General features: G+C 39.0%; 1 protein-coding gene across 7 annotated transcripts in view; it reads left to right on the forward strand.

Annotated features, from left to right (window-relative positions):
- Nucleotides 1–18,229, forward strand: part of ATP8A1 (ATPase phospholipid transporting 8A1) — a 233,578-nt gene that overhangs the window by 161,746 nt on the left and 53,603 nt on the right. For all 7 annotated transcript variants that reach the window (XR_005599008.1, XM_039539925.1, XM_039539927.1 and 4 more), the window contains 4 exons: nucleotides 5,223–5,406; nucleotides 5,509–5,619; nucleotides 16,495–16,569; nucleotides 16,697–16,819. Coding sequence is in view for 6 of the 7 variants with exons in the window: in XM_039539925.1 (XP_039395859.1) it covers nucleotides 5,223–5,406; nucleotides 5,509–5,619; nucleotides 16,495–16,569; nucleotides 16,697–16,819 (493 nt within the window). In the remaining variant the exon portion in view is untranslated. The remainder of the gene's footprint in view (nucleotides 1–5,222; nucleotides 5,407–5,508; nucleotides 5,620–16,494; nucleotides 16,570–16,696; nucleotides 16,820–18,229) is intronic.

Raw genomic sequence — 18,229 nt, forward strand, 5'->3', positions numbered from 1 at the left:
AGCAACGTGCAGGGGGTTATTATTTTATTTTAATTATTTTTTCAGTTATTTTTAATTACATTCTGATTTATATTAAAAAGTTTGGTTCTTTTATGTAGAGAATTTTATCCGGTTTCTTCATATTTTTCTGAGAGGGCTTGAAAGAGAAAAAAGGGAATAATACAAGAAGAAAGTATCTATGCTGAGACAGCAAGGAAGAATTTTCCTCTGTGAAACTAGACTATGAATCATCTGTCATACTCCTGTAAAAAGGAGCCTGTTTTAACCTTCTATATCAATCTTTTCCATGGCAGGACAAGCAGACTCTCTAGACTTGGCTGTGAGGCATGCTTCCAGTTGAGCGGAGGGAACATTTTATTAATACCAGCAGTTTGTGTTGGCAAAGAACTTGGCTAATGCATGTAATCATAAAAACTTTATTTCACTTTTAGTAGCTGGTTCCTTTTTTTTAAACTATCATTAAACACCACCTTTTACTCTTGTAAATTAACTAATATAAATAACATTGTGCCTCCGCTGCCCTAATTCACCAATTTTACCTGATTTACTAAATTTTTGTTGAAAGAGAGGGGATCTGTCCTTCCCAAAATCTCATTAACAGCCATAAAGATACCATTTTTCCCGTATAAATAAGAATAATTCTTTTTGGAGAGCCTCTCAACATTGCCATCCTAATGGGAACGGAACCCCTGGGCCTTGAGCTTCCAGAAACTTCAGTAAACTGTGTCCTGTAAGGTTGCAGGAGCCCCATCATGGTACTGAACTTTTGATGCCTGGTATTATATAAGGAGATGCAGTTGTTTAAACTTAGCATTTCACTTCAGTGCTAGATTTCTGAAATGGTGCTACAGTCTTTATTCACTTGAAAACTCAGCCCATGTTCCACCTGGGCCATACTTCTCACCAGCCGCCCATGAGTAGGAATACACAGAGGCACTCTAAGAAAGAAAAGGTTCACACATGTATTCCACTCAGATGTGCGCATGCTCACCATATTGAAGCTGGTGAGTTTTCTGAAGCAGTACCTTTTGCAGCAGTCCATGCACCCTGTATTTCTTTGTGGCTCCCCCCAAAGCTATCTGAGGGTGATGCTGCCCAACCCACCTTGGTTTCTTCTCACTGCCCATGGCCTGAGTCAGAGCTCCCCATGTGATTTACCTCACAGTTTTTTGTCTCTGGAGACAGCTAATTAAATTTTTTCCTTATCTGTAAACAGTTAGCACCTGTTAGTTAAGTTTTCATTTATATTTTAAAGTGTGTTTTAATACAGTAGTTAGTTTTCAGTGCTAAACATCTTTGGTATGCAGCACTCAAGAGGCTTTAAGCACTGCCTGTTGTACAAAGTGTCTTTTCCAAATAGTGACCTGCATGCCTCGCTGCCTTTTGTACCTCGGTGAAGGGTACATTAAAGAGAGGTCCAATATCTGCCACTCATTCAGAAAAAGAATGCAGATTTCAGGAGACCTACACAAACACCACCTCATGATGCAGGCGATGAGACTTGTTTGGCTCTGGGCCCATCTAGCGATCACCCTGCTTCCTGTGCACAGACTGAAAATGTAGCTGCGGTTGTCTCAGACAGACTGCTGGAGAAAGACAGGTCGGTGTTCTCCAGGGCCTCCCTGAAAATGACACACAAGACAAACCAAGGTGACTTAAAGTCGAAGAAAACTTCTTTGAAAAACAACTCAGGACACCAGCAGGATTCAGCAGGTACCCCAGATAGAGCTGGACCGTCAGCCCACCTCTCCCCAGTACTGCAGTAGGAGGATGTGAGTACAGTACCCTTGACTCTGGTACTGTCTGCAGGATGACCATTTAGCCCAGTACCAGTGAACACTGTTACAGCAGCAACATTTCTGGTACTGACAACTCCACGAGCTTATGAATCAGGAAAGGATTTGCCTTGCCTCTTTGTCCCAGACTCTCCTGTGATTCATGAATCCATTGCTTTATTGGCACCTCCTTCAGTATGGGAGTCTTCAATCTCCTCAGCTCTGATGTAGAGAATGTTAGTGGTACTGATGCCAGTATCAGCTAAGAAGTATAATAAGGGCTCAGCTCCTTCTCCAGTACCATCTTTGGTACTGGTGCACACTGTGTTGGCACCAGTACAGTTTTCAGATGCCATTCATTCTTGGGCACTACATCAGCACTGAATGTGGTACTGGGACAATAATTGGCTTGGGTAACAACTCCAGTTTCTACTACCATACCGACTACAAGTTCTTTCCCAGAACCATCTCAGGATGCTGTGCCATCAATGTCTCGTGAAACCTTTATGATACCAACTACCATACATGCCTTGGTACTGATATTAGATCTTTCACCCATTGTAAAGAGGTTATCAGGCTGCCTAGTAGCCCCAATAGGTGTTGCACTCCCCAATGCTTACTGACCACTCACAGCCTGGTTCATTCTCCTAGTTGTTTGCTGTCCCTCTCTTGACACAGATGGTCTAGCAAATTTTCCAGATTGCCTCCAGAAGGGGAGCATTGATCTCTAGAATGGGACTGATCCTACAGCAGGGACAGATCACTGTGGCCCAGTTCTTACTGACTCCCTATGCTTTACACTTTCCTTCAATGGCCATTGTGTGTCTGGTGTGTCTCCTATTCCCCAAGGTCATGATCATCACCCCAGACTAGGGGGTCATCTGAGTGCACGGTGACAAACCTTCCAGATCCACTTGTGTTGGAAGTACGAAAAGATACTCTTCCCCAGAGCAGCCCATGCTGCAGGAGGAACCATTGCCTTAGGAACCAATTTTATTGCAAGATGATTCATCTGAACCCGTGTTCCTCCTCACCCATTACTTAATGATCCCAGACACTTGATTTTAAGTCTCATCAGGAGCTTCTGAGAAGAATGGCTGTATCTTTGGGTATACAAGCTAAGCTTGTACAACAAAACACAAGCTTTTAGACATTTTCTAGGCTTTTGCCCCTCCCTATTAGTGTAGCTCTTCTAGAACTGGCAAAGACCTTATGGCATATACCAGCCTTTCTAGCCTCTACAGCTAAGCACATGGATAAACGCTATTTTGTCCCTATGCAAGGCTTTGAGGGTTTTAATTCCTATCCTGCCCCAAGCTGCTTAGTGTTGACAGCCACTAAGGAGGGATTGCATCAAAGGAGATTTAAATAAAGAAAAAGAGACCAAGAGGCTTGGCTTGTTTCGGAGAAAATAATTATTCCACATTCTCTCTACAGATGAATGTAGCAAATCAGCAAGCAGTGATAGTTAAATAGGACTTTGTAAACTGGGATGCAATATCCAAAATAACTGAAAAGCTACCAGAGAGGAGGCAAGAGAGGAATTTAAGGCTTTCCTGGACTGGCTAAAACACCAGTCGAATCTGCTGAATTAATGGTTTCATAGATTCCAAGCCAAGAAGGGCTGTTGTGATGTTCCTAATGCTTGATGGCCTCTGCAATAACAATGAGGCGAGCTTCCTGGGTACAGAACTCGGGCATAGCTACAGACATTCAACAAACTATTAAAGACTTTCCTTCTGATGGTTGTTACTTGTTTTAGGATATAAGCGATGAGATCTTACATTATTTTAAAGACTCTAACAATGCTCATTAGGGTCTATACTCCAGCCCCCAGAAGGTGCCAATACATATCTTAACAACTTCAATTATAGTATAGTATAGTATTATAGGCAGCCTTTCCACCCATCAAGGCAACCATATTCTCAAAAAAGAAACACAAAATCACGAAGTCAGCCATGGAAAGCAGCCCATTTGCATTCTCTTTCAATGACAGCAGTACAGTCATTGGTGATCTTCCTACCACCTTGTCCCCCCGACCATTCTGTGGGGAGGATTATCCCATTTCCTCACTGCCTGGGAATCTATAACAATGGACAAATGGGTCCTAATCACTCTGAGATTGGGATATTCTAGTCGCGAGACCATGCCAAGATCATTCTTATAGCTCCAGCATTGTTGAGACAATGCAGGTTCTCAGATGTTCACAGCCTCTTGATTTAGCCTCCAGGGCCTCAGCCTCCTCTTCCAAACCTTCTGGTTATTGCATACAGTCCTGAACAGTTGGTACCGTACAGTATGGTGGTTGAGTAGCTAGATCAGGCAGAGAAAGACTTCTCAGTGGCAGTTCAAAGGATGTTCTTAATAGCAGAAAGCAACCCGTTAGATCTGCTTATTTAGCTAACTGGAAGCAATTTTCAGTGTGGTCTACGCTCCATAGTATACCTTCCTCAGAAACTAGGATTCAGGACAATTTAGAGTACCTGGTATCTCTCAGATTGTCATGTCTTTTTCTGAGTTTCCTGGGAGTCCATTTTGCGGCAATCTCAGCAATTTACCCTCCACTTAGGGAAGATTTTCTAGTTTTTTTTAAAAGGTGTTGTTTGTCGTTCTCCAATGAAGGATTCATCACTATAGCATTGTGTTCACTGCTTTCATGGGCCCTCTGTTTGAGCCAATGGACACCAGCTCCTTGCCTCTCCTATGTCAGAAGACATCTTTCCTCATAGCGAGTATGTCAGCCAGAAGAGAAGAGTGGATAAATGTCATGCTCTCCTGGAAGGCCCCCATTATAAAGCTCAGCAAAAAACAGTGGGACTCCTGGCTCAGTACAAAAATTTGTTCTGTGGGAGGAGGCCAGCAATTGCAAAAGCAGTGCAATAAAGAGTAAAACAGTATAGTTGCATAGTTAAAATTTTCATTCCTTGACTTTTTTGTAAAATTAAGATTCCAACATCTGTTAGCTCAGCAATGTTGCCCACTTTTACTATTTGTCTATTCCTGTTTTTCTATTTTAATGTGTGATTTTATTATATTACTATTTGTAAAATAAACACATTAAAATATATAAATAAAATATAAAACATATCTAAAACGAATATAAAATATACAATGGAAAGTTAACACTGCTGTTGGGACTTTCCCTTTTACATTTTCTGACTTTTTAATATTTTAATTATACAGCCTTAATGCTGTATTAATGCAGATTTCTGCATTTTATAACAGGTATTTTAGTGATGTTTGGCATATGTATGGGAAACCCAATCCTACTCTAGCCTTGCTGAAAAATCCTGTGAATGTGTCTTTGAGGGAGGTAAAAAGACAATTTCAATGACAGATACTGTATTTAATCTATTTTATTGCCCTTTAGCAGAACAAAAATTATTTTAACATAATGTGCATTCAGAATTTCCATGTTCAGGGTTTGTTCTTTTTTTTTTTTCAAAGGGTGTCTCCTCTTCAGAAATCTGAAGTAGTAGAAATGGTAAAAAAACAGGTTAAAGTAGTAACACTGGCTATTGGTGATGGAGCAAATGATGTTAGTATGATACAGACTGCACATGTTGGCGTTGGTATTAGTGGAAATGAAGGGCTACAGGCAGCTAATTCTTCGGATTACTCCATAGCACAGGTAAATCATTATGCTGTCAAACATATTAAAACAGAATACTTTTATATCGTTTAATACTGACCAATGTACATGTTTTTAAACATATTTTTTCATTGTTTGCAGTTCAGATATCTGACGAACTTGTTGTTGGTTCATGGTGCTTGGAACTACAGCAGAATAGCTAAATGCATCTTGTACTGTTTCTACAAGAATATAGTCCTTTATATTATTGAGGTAATGGTACAGTATATCCAATATTACTTTTTCAAACTCTTTATTTTTAAAGTTTTTCTTAAGTGTTCAACGATATTGCATGATTTTCTAAGGGAATTTAAAAATAATTTCAAAATTATTACTCAAGGTAAATATTTCTTATTAATAATGAATGGCTTACTTTGTTTTAAATTGGATTTCATTTGATTTTGTTATGAAAAAAATATATTTTTCATTTATATTGGGGTATTACTATTGCACTTTTCCTATTAAAATTATCTCTGTGTAACAAATTATTATTTCCCTATCTGCTCCAAATCAGGCATAGTGAGGATTTGAGGTATAGTGGTCTGTGCCCCAAGAGACTACCTATCTTCCAAGCTGTGGACTTTTCGGGGGTCTGCCTCTTTGAGGTACATTTACACTTCGAACTGGAGGTATAAGTTCCAACTTGAGATATACCCACACTTGCTGTGATCAAGCTAGTGTGCTAAAAACAGAGTGTAGTTGTAGTAGCCATGTCAAGTACATACCCATCCAAGATACTACATATGTACTTGGGGTGGCTAGCCCTTCCAACCACCACTACGTGTGCATGCAGGATTTCTATTTTTAGCATGCTAGCTCAGATCTAGCGTGGGTATGTCTACTCGAGCTGGAAATTATACCCCCAGCTTGAAATGTAGACATATCTTATCTCTCTCTCTCTTGTTTTTCATGAAAAATTCCAGAAGCTCTCAGTTTCATCCTGATGGAGAACAGGAGAATTTCAAAAATCTCAACAACTTTTGCAGGATGGGAAATGTTTCCTACTGAGCTCTAATGATAATATATACACATATTGTTAGGGATATTTGCACTTTCATGTGCAACTTTAAATTTGGCATTTCATGACTTTACAGTGCTTAGCTTTGCAACCCAAGCATTCTTTTAACATAATTCTTGTATGGATTATTGTAGAGAGAATTTTTGAATTAGAATTTCTGTCTCTCCCCGTTCTCCTTTTTCCACAACCTCTCTTTGTTTTTCATTGTTTCTCTTTCTGTACCTTTCATCACATTTTCCCCTTAAATGAAATAGAAACCCAGTGATGCTTATATTTGCTTCAAACTTCTGAATTCACAATGTTTGTGTGGGTTCAAAATTAGGAAAAACAAGTTTGTCCATTCCAAAGCACGGCCAGTTTGTTTGGGTTATTTTTCTTACATACATAAGATACAAATTAATACTATTTTAATAAAATGTTGAGTGGTATTACATTTTTAAATAAAAATCCTTATTTATTAAGAACTGCAGATGGTCATCAGCTGCAAAAATCAGACCACTTAAATTAGATGCCTAAGATTTGACCCTCTAGGTTTGAAAATTTGCCGTAATTTCTGCTTTTTTAAAAAAAGCAAAACCTGTTTCTTTTTGATGGAGCTTGTCACAAATAGTGCAGCTGTTGGGGATTTTTAATCTTATAATTTTACTTTGTAACATTTCCGTAAACTTAATTGGATTTGTATTCTATTTAGAAGAAAATATAACAAAAAGAACAGAGTGAAAGATTCAGGAGCTTTGAAAAAAGTTCAGAAAGAAAAATTATAATGAAAAAATTAAACAGTCTTATCTACGATTTTTCATAAAATATGCTAAAAATGTTACAGTTGCAAAGTGAAGCACTCCAGGTTCTTTGGCACTTGCGGTTGCTCCTCATCAAAATCAGAACATATATGTAGATGCCTAACTTTAAGCATAAAAATTTGAAAATTTTAACTTAATAGGTACATTAGTTCTACGTATAGAGCCCTACAAATCTGCTGATAGCCACTTTATATCAGTGGATGCGGATATCTGTGGACCAGATTCGTGGATGGATGCGGATCCAAATTTTATATTTAGAGCCCTGCAAATCTGCGGATATCCATTTGATATCGCGGACCATGTTTGCTGATCGCAGATCAGATGCGGATACAAATTTTGTTTCCACGCAGAGCTCTATTTATTATATTTCTTAGTCCAGAGAAAATTAGTTGCTGATTTGTACTAGAAATGTGCAGTTCTCAAGTCTTAATTTGAAAATTTATTGTTTATATATATATTTTGTTTAACAACGACAGGTATTTTTGTTTAATATTTAAAACTAACTTTGAAATACACTATATATTTATTTTTAGTTATAATATGTAATTTTTAAAAAATACATAATGAAGCTGTACATGAGACAGGATGATCTTTAGATTAATTCCCATATACACAACTTTTGCCAGGTAAAACACCTTTTGCCAATGTTAATAGCTAATGTCAATACTGTGAATTAATAGAAAGAAAAATCCATCACTTAATGTCTCTAGCCAGGACAACTACTAGGCTTCAATCTGTCTTTTCAGTTGTTTGTACTGATCAGGCATGGGAGCAGAGAATTCAGTGACTACACCTCTAACCCGATATAATGCTGTCCTCGGGAGCCAAAAAATCGTACCGCGTTATAGGTGAAACTGCATTATATTGAACTTGCTTTGATCCGCTCAAGTGCGCAGCCCCGCCCCCCTGGAGCACTGCTTTACCACGTTATATCTGAATTCATGTTATATCAGGTCACATTATATCAGGGTAGAGGTGTACTTGTAAGTGGAAAGTGGACAGTGGAAGCATGTGACTAAGAGAACCAGGCAGAGGAAAAGACAGGCTAGTGAAGGAGAAATAGAGCTCAGGAACAGATTTGCTGAGTTGGAAAATGAAGAAGCGGCACAGCAGGTGGTCACTGAAGGTGGGAGGGCAAAGAAGAAGAGAAAAGTAGCTAGTTCTGTAGGAAGAGGGGAAGAGTCAATGGAGATAACAACACCAAATATGAGCCCCAGGAGAATACAGGATGGGTTGCAAAGGATTGCAAGGGAGAATAGAAATCAAGAGGACTTGCAGCCAGAGGGAACAGGGAATAGACAGGAGAATTGCACCATCACCAGGAAGAGGCAGGTCTACATAATTGGGGACTCCTTACTGAGAAGAATAGACAGGCCTGTAACCAGAGCTGATCCAGAGAACAGAAGGGTGTGCTGTCTGCCGGGTGCTAAGATACGGGTTGTGGACCTGAGGCTGAAGAGGATTCTAATGGGAGTGGGAAAGAATCCACTGATTGTCCTTCATGTGGGAACAAATGATACGGCTAGATTCTTGCTGGAACATATCAAGGGAGACTATGCCAGACTGGGGAAGACACTCAAGGAAACCGAGGCTCAGGTGATCTTCAGTGGGATTCTGCCTGTTCCTAGAGAAGGGCAACAAAGGTGTGACAAGACTATGATGATCAACAGATGGCTCAGGCAGTGTGCTAAAAGGAGGGCTTTGGGATGTATGGCCACTGGGAGGCATTCATGGACAGAGGACTGTTCTCTCGGGATGGACTTTACCTGAGTAGGGAGGAAAATAGACTTCTAGGATGGAGGCTGGCACAACTGATTAAGAGAGCTTCAAACTAGGAATTTGGGAGAGATGGTTGGGAGATGTCCAGGTAATCGCCACGCTGGATTTTAATATTGAGAGGGAAGAAAACAAAGTAAGGATACAGCCGTGGGTAGGAGAATGGACATAAGGAGGAAGGGTAATGTAGATCTCAGTGTAATAGATGATACTGGTGATAGAATGACTGTGCCTAATCGGGTAAAGAATGTGAGCGAAGCCAAACAGCAAAAATTAATATGTTTGTACACCAATGCGAGGAGCCTAGGTAATAAAATGGAGGAATTAGAGTTACTGGTGCAGGAAGTGAAACCAGATATATAGGGATAACAGAAACATGGTGGAGTGGCATTGTATATCAATGATGAGGTAGGCTGTAAAGAAATAAGAAGTGATGGAATGGATAAGATAGAGTCTGTCTGGGCAAAAATCACATTGGGGAAGAAAGCTACTAGAGCCTCCCCTGGGATAGTGCTTTGGGTGTGATATAGACCACCCGGATCTGATTTGGATATGGATAGAGACCTCTTTAATGTTTTTAATGAAGTAAATACTAATGGGAATTGTGTGATCATAGGAGACTTTAACTTCCCAGATATAGACTGGAGGACAAGTGCTAGTAATAATAATAGGGCTCAGATTTTCCTGGATGCAATAACTGATGGATTCCTTCACCAAGTAGTTGCTGAACCAACAAGAGGGGATGCCATTTTAGATTTGGTTTTGGTGAGTAGTTAAGACTTCATAGAAGAAATAGTTGTAGGGGACAACCTTGGTTCGAGCGATCATGAGCTAATTCAGTTCAAACTAAATGGAAGGATAAACAAAAATAGATCTGTGACTAGGGTTTTTGATTTCAAAAGGGCTAACTTAAAAAAATTAAGGAAATTAGTTAGGGAAGTGGATTGGACTGAAGAACTTGTGTATCTAAGAGTGTAGGAGGCCTGGAATTAATTTGTAAAAGTTTCAGAAACTATCAGAAGCCTGCATCCCAAAAAGGGGGGGAAAATTCATAGGCAGGAGTTGTAGACCAAGCTGGATGAGCAAGCATCTCAGGGAGGTGATTAAGAAAAAGAAAGTCTACAAGGAGTGGAAGATGGGAGGGGATCAACAAGGAAAGCTACCTTATTGAGGTCAGAACATGTAGGGATAAAGTGAGAAAGGACAAAAGCCATGTAGAGTTGGTCCTTGCAAAGGGAATTAAAACCAATAGTAAAAGGTTCTATAGCCATATGAATAAGAAGAAAACAAAGAAAGAAGTGGGACCGCTAAACACTGAGGATGGAGTGGAGGTTAAGGATGATCTAGGCATGCCCCAATATCTAAACAAGTACTTTGCCTCAGTCTTTAATGAGGCTAATGAGGAGCTTAGGGATAATGGCAGTGTCATAAACAGATAGTTAAGGGTTAAGGTCTCTTTTACCTGTAAAGGGTTAACATGCAGTACCTAATGACCACCTGACCAGAGGACCAATCAAGAAACAGGATAATTTCAAATCTCTGTGGAGGGAAGCCTTTGTCTGTGTTTCTTTGTTTGGCTCTGAGAGCTCTCTTTGGATCTAAGAGAGGTCAGTCATGTCTCCAAGTTCTCCTGGAGTAGTTTCTACTATTTAATAGTGAGTATTAATTAGAAAAGCGGATTAGTCTTTTGAGTTGCTTTCTATATTTGCAATTGTGTGTTTGCTAAAGGAAATTCTTTATTCCTGTTTGCTGTTACTTTGCTTTCACTGAGAAAGAAAGGGGGAGGGGGGAATTCTCTCCAGAGATTGATAAATTTAGACCCTGTATTGTTCTATCTTGGATTACAGAGACAAGTTACTTTCTTTTTATTCTTTAATAAATTCTTTTCTATTAAGGACTTGGTTAATTCCTTCTCTTGTGAAGATTCAAGGGAAGGGGAGGGGGAGGGGAGTCCCTCTTTGTGTTGAATCAAGGATTGGACTCGGGGTAATCTCTCCAGAGCAGGCTGGAGAGAGGGAAGGGGGGAGGGGAACTGGCTGTTTCTCTCTCTCTGGTGAGATTCAAGGGGTTTGAATCTGGGTTCCCCAGGGGAAGCTTGGGGGACAGGCAGTGTGTCAGACACTTTAACCTGACCGGTGGCAGCGAGAACCAGATCTAAACTAGGATTTTAGTTTAGAGGGAAACCAAGGCAGGTCCCCACATTGGAACCCAACAGCTCCAAGTGGGGGTGAGACCTATGACAGGCAGGATGACAAATGGGAATGAGGATATGGAGGTAGATATAACCACATCTGAGGTAGAAGCCAAAGTTGAACAACTTAATGGGACTAAATGGGGGGCCCAGATAATCTTCATCCAAGAATATTAAAGGAACTGGCACATGAAATTGCAAGACCATTAGCAAGGATTTTTAATGAATCTGTAAACTCAGGAGTTGTACTGTATGACTGGAGAACTGCTAACATAGTTCCTATTTTTAAGAAAGGGGAAAAAACGTGATCCAGGTAACTACAGGCCTGTTAGTTTGACATCTGTAGTACGCAACGTCTTGGAAAAAAAATTTGAAGGAGAAAGTAGTTAAGGACATTGAGGTCAATGGTAATTGGGACAAAATACAACACGGTTTTATAAAAGGTAGATCCTGCCAAACCAACCTGATCTCCTTTTTTGAGACGGTAACATTTTTTAGACAAAGGAAACTTAGTGCATCTAGTTTACCTCGATTTCAATAAGGCATTTGATATAGTTCCACATGGGGAATTATCAGTTAAATTGGAAAAGATAGGGATCAATATGAAAATTGAAAGGTGGATAAGGAACTGGTTAAAGGGGAGACTACAACGGGTCATATTGAAAGGTGAACTGTCAGGCTGGAAGGAGGTTACTAGTGGAATTCTTCAGGGATCAGTTTTGGGACCAATCTTATTTAATCTTTTTATTACTGACCTTGGCACAAAAAGTGGGAATGCGCTAATAAAGTTTGCGGATGACACAAATCTGGGAGGTATTGCCAATAAGAGAAGGATATCATACAGGAAGATCTGGATGACCTTGTAAACCGGAGTAATAGTAATAGGATGAAATTTAATAGTGAAAAGTGCAAGGTCATGCATTTAGGGATTAATAACAAGAATTTTTGTTATAAGCTGGGGACTCATCAGTTGGGAGTAATAAAGGAGGAGAAGGACCTCGGAGTTTTGGTTGATTACAGGATGACTATGAGCCACCAATGTGATATGGCCATGAAAAAAGCTAATGCGGTCTTGGGGTGCATCAGGCAAGATATTTCTAGTAGAGATAAGGAGGTGTTAGTACCGTTATACAAGGCACTGGTGAGACCTCATCTGGAATACTGTGTGCAGTTCTGGTCTCCCATGGTTAAGAAGAGTGAATTCAAACTGGAACAGGTACAGAGAAGGACTACTAGGATGATCCGAGGAATGGAAAACCTGTCTTATAAAAGGAGACTCAAAGAGCTCGGCTTGTTTAGCTTAACCAAAAGAAAGCTATGGGGAGATATGATTGCTCTCTCTAAATATATCAGAGGGAAAAATACCAGGGAGGGAGAGGAATTATTTAATCTCAGTACCAATGTGGACACAAGAACAAATGAATATAAACTAGCCATCAGGAAGTTTAGACTTGAAATTAGACGAAGGTTTCTAACCATCAGAGGATTGAAGTTCTGGAACAGCCTTCCCTGGGAAGCAGTGGGGGAAAAAGACATATCTAGCTTCAAGACTAAGCATGATAAGTTTATGGAGGGGATGGGATGATGGGATAGCCTAATTTTGGCAATTAATTGACTTTGACTATTAGCGGTAAATATGCCCAATGACCTGTGATGGGATGTTAGATGGGATGGGATCTGAGTTACTACAGAGAATTCTTTCCTGGGTGTCTGGCTGGTGAGTCTTGCCCACGTGCTCAGGGTTTAGCTGATCGCCATATTTGGGGTTGGGCAGGAATTTTCCTCCGGGGCAGATTGGCAGAGGCCCTGGAGGTTTTTCGCCTTCCTCTGCAGCGTAGGGCACGGGTCACTTGCTGGAGGATTCTCTGCACCTTGAAGTCTTTAAACCATGATTTGAGGACTTCAGTGGCTCAGACCATAGGTTAGGGGTTTGTTGTGGGAGTGGGTGGGTGAGATTCTGTGGCCTGCGTTGTGTAGGAGTTCAGACTAGACAATCATAATGGTCCCTTCTGACCTTAAAGTCTATGACTCTATGAAGGTGAGTACCTCTTTAAGGGGTAGAGAGACATGGAGTGATTCTGCAACAGCTGCAGAGCAGGTCAGCGTGGGGATGCTGAGCATCCCCCCAGATGACCAGAAGTGTACATTTGGAACAGGAGATGCCCTCTTTTACATGGACCAGGCGGAGCAGCACCCACCTTTTCACATGTAGAAGTGGCAAAATACCAAGTTTGGTCAAGATCTGCTGTGGGCACTGCGCTAGTTGCTCCTTTCTCGGGGAGCTGGGAAAGAATTTTTTTCTTGCTGCCAGATTGGCCTAGGCGAATTCAGGTTTTTTTCACCTTCCCCACAGCATGTTTGGAAGAGGGGAGCTTAGTTGGGGGCAAACATGGACCAGGGCTTAGACTATGATGTCACAACTCATTATGTTGATGTAGGGTGGATGTCCAGTGAGGTAATCCATAGGGAAAGGATACATTGATCAGATAAATGGATTGATAAAGGATTTAAAGGAAATATTCATTAAAGGAGTGGAAATGGGGGTTTGGGGCTCCTATGACGGGAACATCAGAAAGCCAACCCCCCCTTCCTTTATACCCCACCTTAACCCTTATTTGGTGGGGGGAGGGAATGGTAAGGTCTCAGCAACAGGTGGGCTGGGAACCCGAATGCAAAAGGGGGAGGGCTGATGGAAGCCCCCCAGTTATATATTGAAATGATCATTTATGAGGTTCAACAAATATAAGTGCAGAGTCCTGCACTTACGATGGAAGAATCCCATGCACTGCTACAGACTAGGGACCGAGTGACTAGGCAGCAGTTCTACAGAAAAGGACCTAGGGGTTACAGTGGATGAGAAACTGGATATAAGTCAACAGTGTGCCCTTGTTGCCAAGAAGGCTCACGGCATTTTGGGCTGTATAAGTAGGAGCATTGCCAGCAGATCAAGGGACGTGATCATTCCCCTCTATTCAACATTGATGAGTCTTCATCTGGAGTAGTGGGTCTAGTTTTAGGCCTCACACTACAAGAAGGATGTGGAAAAATTGGAAAGAGTCCAGCAGAGGACAACAAAAATGATTAGGGGGCTGGAGCACATGATTTATGAGGGGAGGCTGAGGGAACTGGGATTGTTTAGTCTGCAGAAGAGAAGAATGAGGGGGGATTTGATAGCTGCTTTCAACTACCTGAAATGGGGTTCCAAAGAGGATGGATCTAGACTGTTGTCAGTGGTACCAGATGACAAAACAAGGGGACATGGTCTCAAGTTGCAGTAGGGGAGGTTTAGGTTGGCTGTTAGGAAAAACTTTTTCGCTAGGAGGGTGGTGAAGCACTGGAATGGGTTACCTAGAGAGGTGGTGGAATCTCCTTCCTTAGAAGTTTTTAAGGTCAGGCTTGACAAAGCCCTGGCTGGGATTATTTAGTTAGGGATTGGTCCTGCTTTGAGCAGGGGGTTGGACTAGATGACTTCCTGAGGTCCCTTCCAACTGTGATATTCTATGATTCTCATTATCTGCACTGTACACTTTTATCTGCTGGGTACTTCCACACAGTTCCAACATAGCCAGACAACAGAAAGAGAGCCTTATGTATTAATGCAGTAAAGTGCAGTGGCTTTGAAGCCTTCATTACTGAAAAACCACTTGATTATATGTGTTTTATAAATTCACAAAAATATATTCACATAGTCCATACTTGAAAAATCCAAAGTCAAAATATGCTACGTAACAAACATTATTAAAATCTGCCTTGTCAGTTATACACTATTGTTCAGGATATGGGTTGGTTTGTTTGCTTGTTTTCAAGCAATAGGTTGAAACATTAACCATATAAATAGCAAACTGAGTTTAAGGACATTAATTAATATAATTTAAAAAAGCAAGGAATTTCAGTATTAAAACTGTCCATAGTTTATCCTATGGTATGATTTTTGTGTCCCATATTGTTTCAATATCTGGCCACAACAAGTAAATGTGTTAAAGATAGTTTTAGTCTGGATTTCTTTGCTGAATGGTTCACAATTTTGAGATTAATTACATTTTATTTTTGTATGCTAATAGTTGCTACTTTGTTTTCTTTTCCATCTCATAAATCAGATATTTGTTTTTATGTGTTCAAGCATTCCCTCCTCTCATGATAAAAGAAGACCAGTTTGTTCACAGGAACTGGTCATCTGGAGGCCAGCCTGGGTACATATTGATAAATGGTAAATTTGTAGCAATTCATGCTTCCATAATGAGGTTAAATGAAACGTGAACTGTGGCAAGGTCTATGCAAGACTGCTTCTAAAATTCACTTGACTAACATGTCAAGCTTTTTTATTAATTTTACTGCTGATTCACTATCTGTACCGATTCAGAAAGTTGGCTTTTGTTTTGTTTTCTCATTAAATTTAATATAATGTTTTATATTTAAAATAGTAAAAATGTTAATATTATAAGTTGCCAAACATTTATTGTTATTTTTCTGACCTTTTCATAAAATAGAGAGCCTTAAATTGTGACTAGAAATATTATTGAAATGACACTTACTTTTTACTGTTAATTTATATTTTAAAGTGTATGTGATATAATGAATAAAAAGCCCCAAATTCCATCAGCACCTGATTCTTCATTTCCTTACTTATGTTGGGCAGTACCTTATTCAGTGAGTACCCCTGTACTGAGTAAAGTACCAGCTAAATTAAGAATGGCAGAATTATACCCCAAAGAATCTAACTTCATGTGAATCCATGTGCAGAAAGGGATAATACTAATGTGAGAACAGTTTTCTAAAGTACTCCTCTCCAGTACTCTAAAGTACTTTCAAGTAAGGTTCAATTCTTGATTTTTTTGCTATAAAGTCTGGTTGTGCAATGAGCGCCATGCGGGAAAAAGGGTCTACCCATGCTGTTTGTAGTGCAAAATCAGGGCTTAAGTACAGAATTATAGGGCAAAAGTATTTAAATAAAATATTTCAATGTGTTATGTTCTTTACTATTATTTATAAGAAAGTTACATTTTAGCTGTAGATATAAACACAGTTACATGAATCAATCTCATACTATGTGAGGCATCAGTGTTTCTGAAACTGGCTTTCTTTTAGAAATAGGTTCAGATTTAGTCAAAGAAACAGAATTGCTAACATATGTGACTAGACATTACCCGTCATACTGCTGTGAACAAAATATCTATTGAGATTTATCAGTAATTTTCAGACCTATTTAGCGAATGTCCTAAAAACATCCCTTTAATAAAGCAGAGTTAAAATGTATTTTAAAACTCTTTGTACAACATCTAAGTCACATATCTCTTTCTTTTCAGATCTGGTTTGCTTTTGTTAACGGCTTTTCTGGACAAATTCTTTTTGAAAGATGGTGTATAGGTCTTTACAATGTGGTAAGGTTTAAGGTTTTTAATGCATTTAATTCCTATTTTGTTTAACATTTTTTATTAAAGTCTCTTGATTCTTTATGAAGTTTTTAGTTCTCAAGCTCTGAAATACAATTTTTGATTTATATGTTAGATATTTACAGCTATGCCACCACTGACTCTCGGAATATTTGAGAGATCCTGCCGAAAGGAAAATATGTTGAAATATCCAGAATTATACAAGACTTCTCAAAATGCCCTGGACTTTAACACAAAGGTAGAAGACAATTGCATTAAAAGTAGAGTAAACTTAAATGTAATGCAGGGTGGTTGTCCATTTTATTCCTGTGCCATATAGTCTCATAAAGTTAAAAATGAAGGGTTGTTTTTTAATATTCTCATCAGTCTTCAGTGGCGGGAAATCATTGTCTATGAAAAGCACAAATCATATTTATCCAGTTTTTTATATACTGGCAAACATTATTTTAAAAAACTGTTTGTTTTTGTCTGCTGGTAATAAAGCTGTCTCCTTCAGGCAGAAGTGATTTGTCCTTTTTGGTCCTCAAATCTTATGTACTTGAACTGTTGTGTGGAAATGGATTACTGACCCATGTGGAGAAGTAGAGCAAAGGACAATAAGAGCTGTCATTAAATTGGTAGGCGGAGGAGCCTTACACCATTCTTCATTAATTTTGAGCTGTGAAAAAACATACTAGACCTGTTTTAACAAGGAATTTAAATTGTGTGTTTGGAGTTAGGTTCAAAGAGATCTAAGGATAATATTGGTGGAAAAATACATTGTGTCTGTATTGTATTTTTTTAAAATTGGCAAAATTGAAAATGAAAGTTGCACTTGGTTTTAAAATAAATACAGTTTCTTGCAGATTTACACAGATGGCAAAATAATATAAATAAAAAAAGCAAATTGAAATACATCTTTGAAACTGTAATTTTATGAATATAATGAAATTTTTACTTACAAAGTAAGTAAATAATAAGTGTGTATTATATATGCCATAGACTAGCACAAATCTGAAAACTCAAATTTTTAACACATATACGTTGATGGGCAGCACCCTTTGGTTGTTATGCCGATTTGATTTTTATATATACGTGTGTGTGTTTGTGTGTGCATATGTATGTATGTTTAGGAAATCTCAGATAGTTTAAGTATACTTTGGGATAACCATTATTAAAGATAGGGACATCTAAGTTCTCAATTAATGATTAGCAATGTCTCCATATATTTGGTAATATATACTGTATGATATAATCTAACATGGTCAGATCCCCAGCTGATGTAAATTGGCATAGCTCTGTTTAAGTCAATGGATTTATACTATATATACTATATATAATGTAACATTAAGTTCTAAGCAGTCTTTGTTTGGACAAGTATGTGAGAATTTTCTCCTCTTTCTCTTCCTTTTTTCCCCCTCCGACCAAAACTGAAAGTGATTGATAGGAAATATTTGTAGGCAGTCCACTGTCTCATTGTAACTCTTTTAAAAATATATATAAGAATTGGGTTTTGGTCACATGATCCATTAGTATGGTTGTGTTATCACCTTAATATGATACTAGTACTAATAGAATTCTAAAACATTCATGTATGTATATGGGAATTATATTCATTGATATTATTACTCTCTTTTCACATACTGTAATGGTCGGTGCATTATTTGAG

Source organism: Mauremys reevesii, linkage group 5 (genome assembly GCF_016161935.1).
Source record: "Mauremys reevesii isolate NIE-2019 linkage group 5, ASM1616193v1, whole genome shotgun sequence".
NCBI classification, from domain to species: Eukaryota; Metazoa; Chordata; order Testudines; family Geoemydidae; genus Mauremys; species Mauremys reevesii.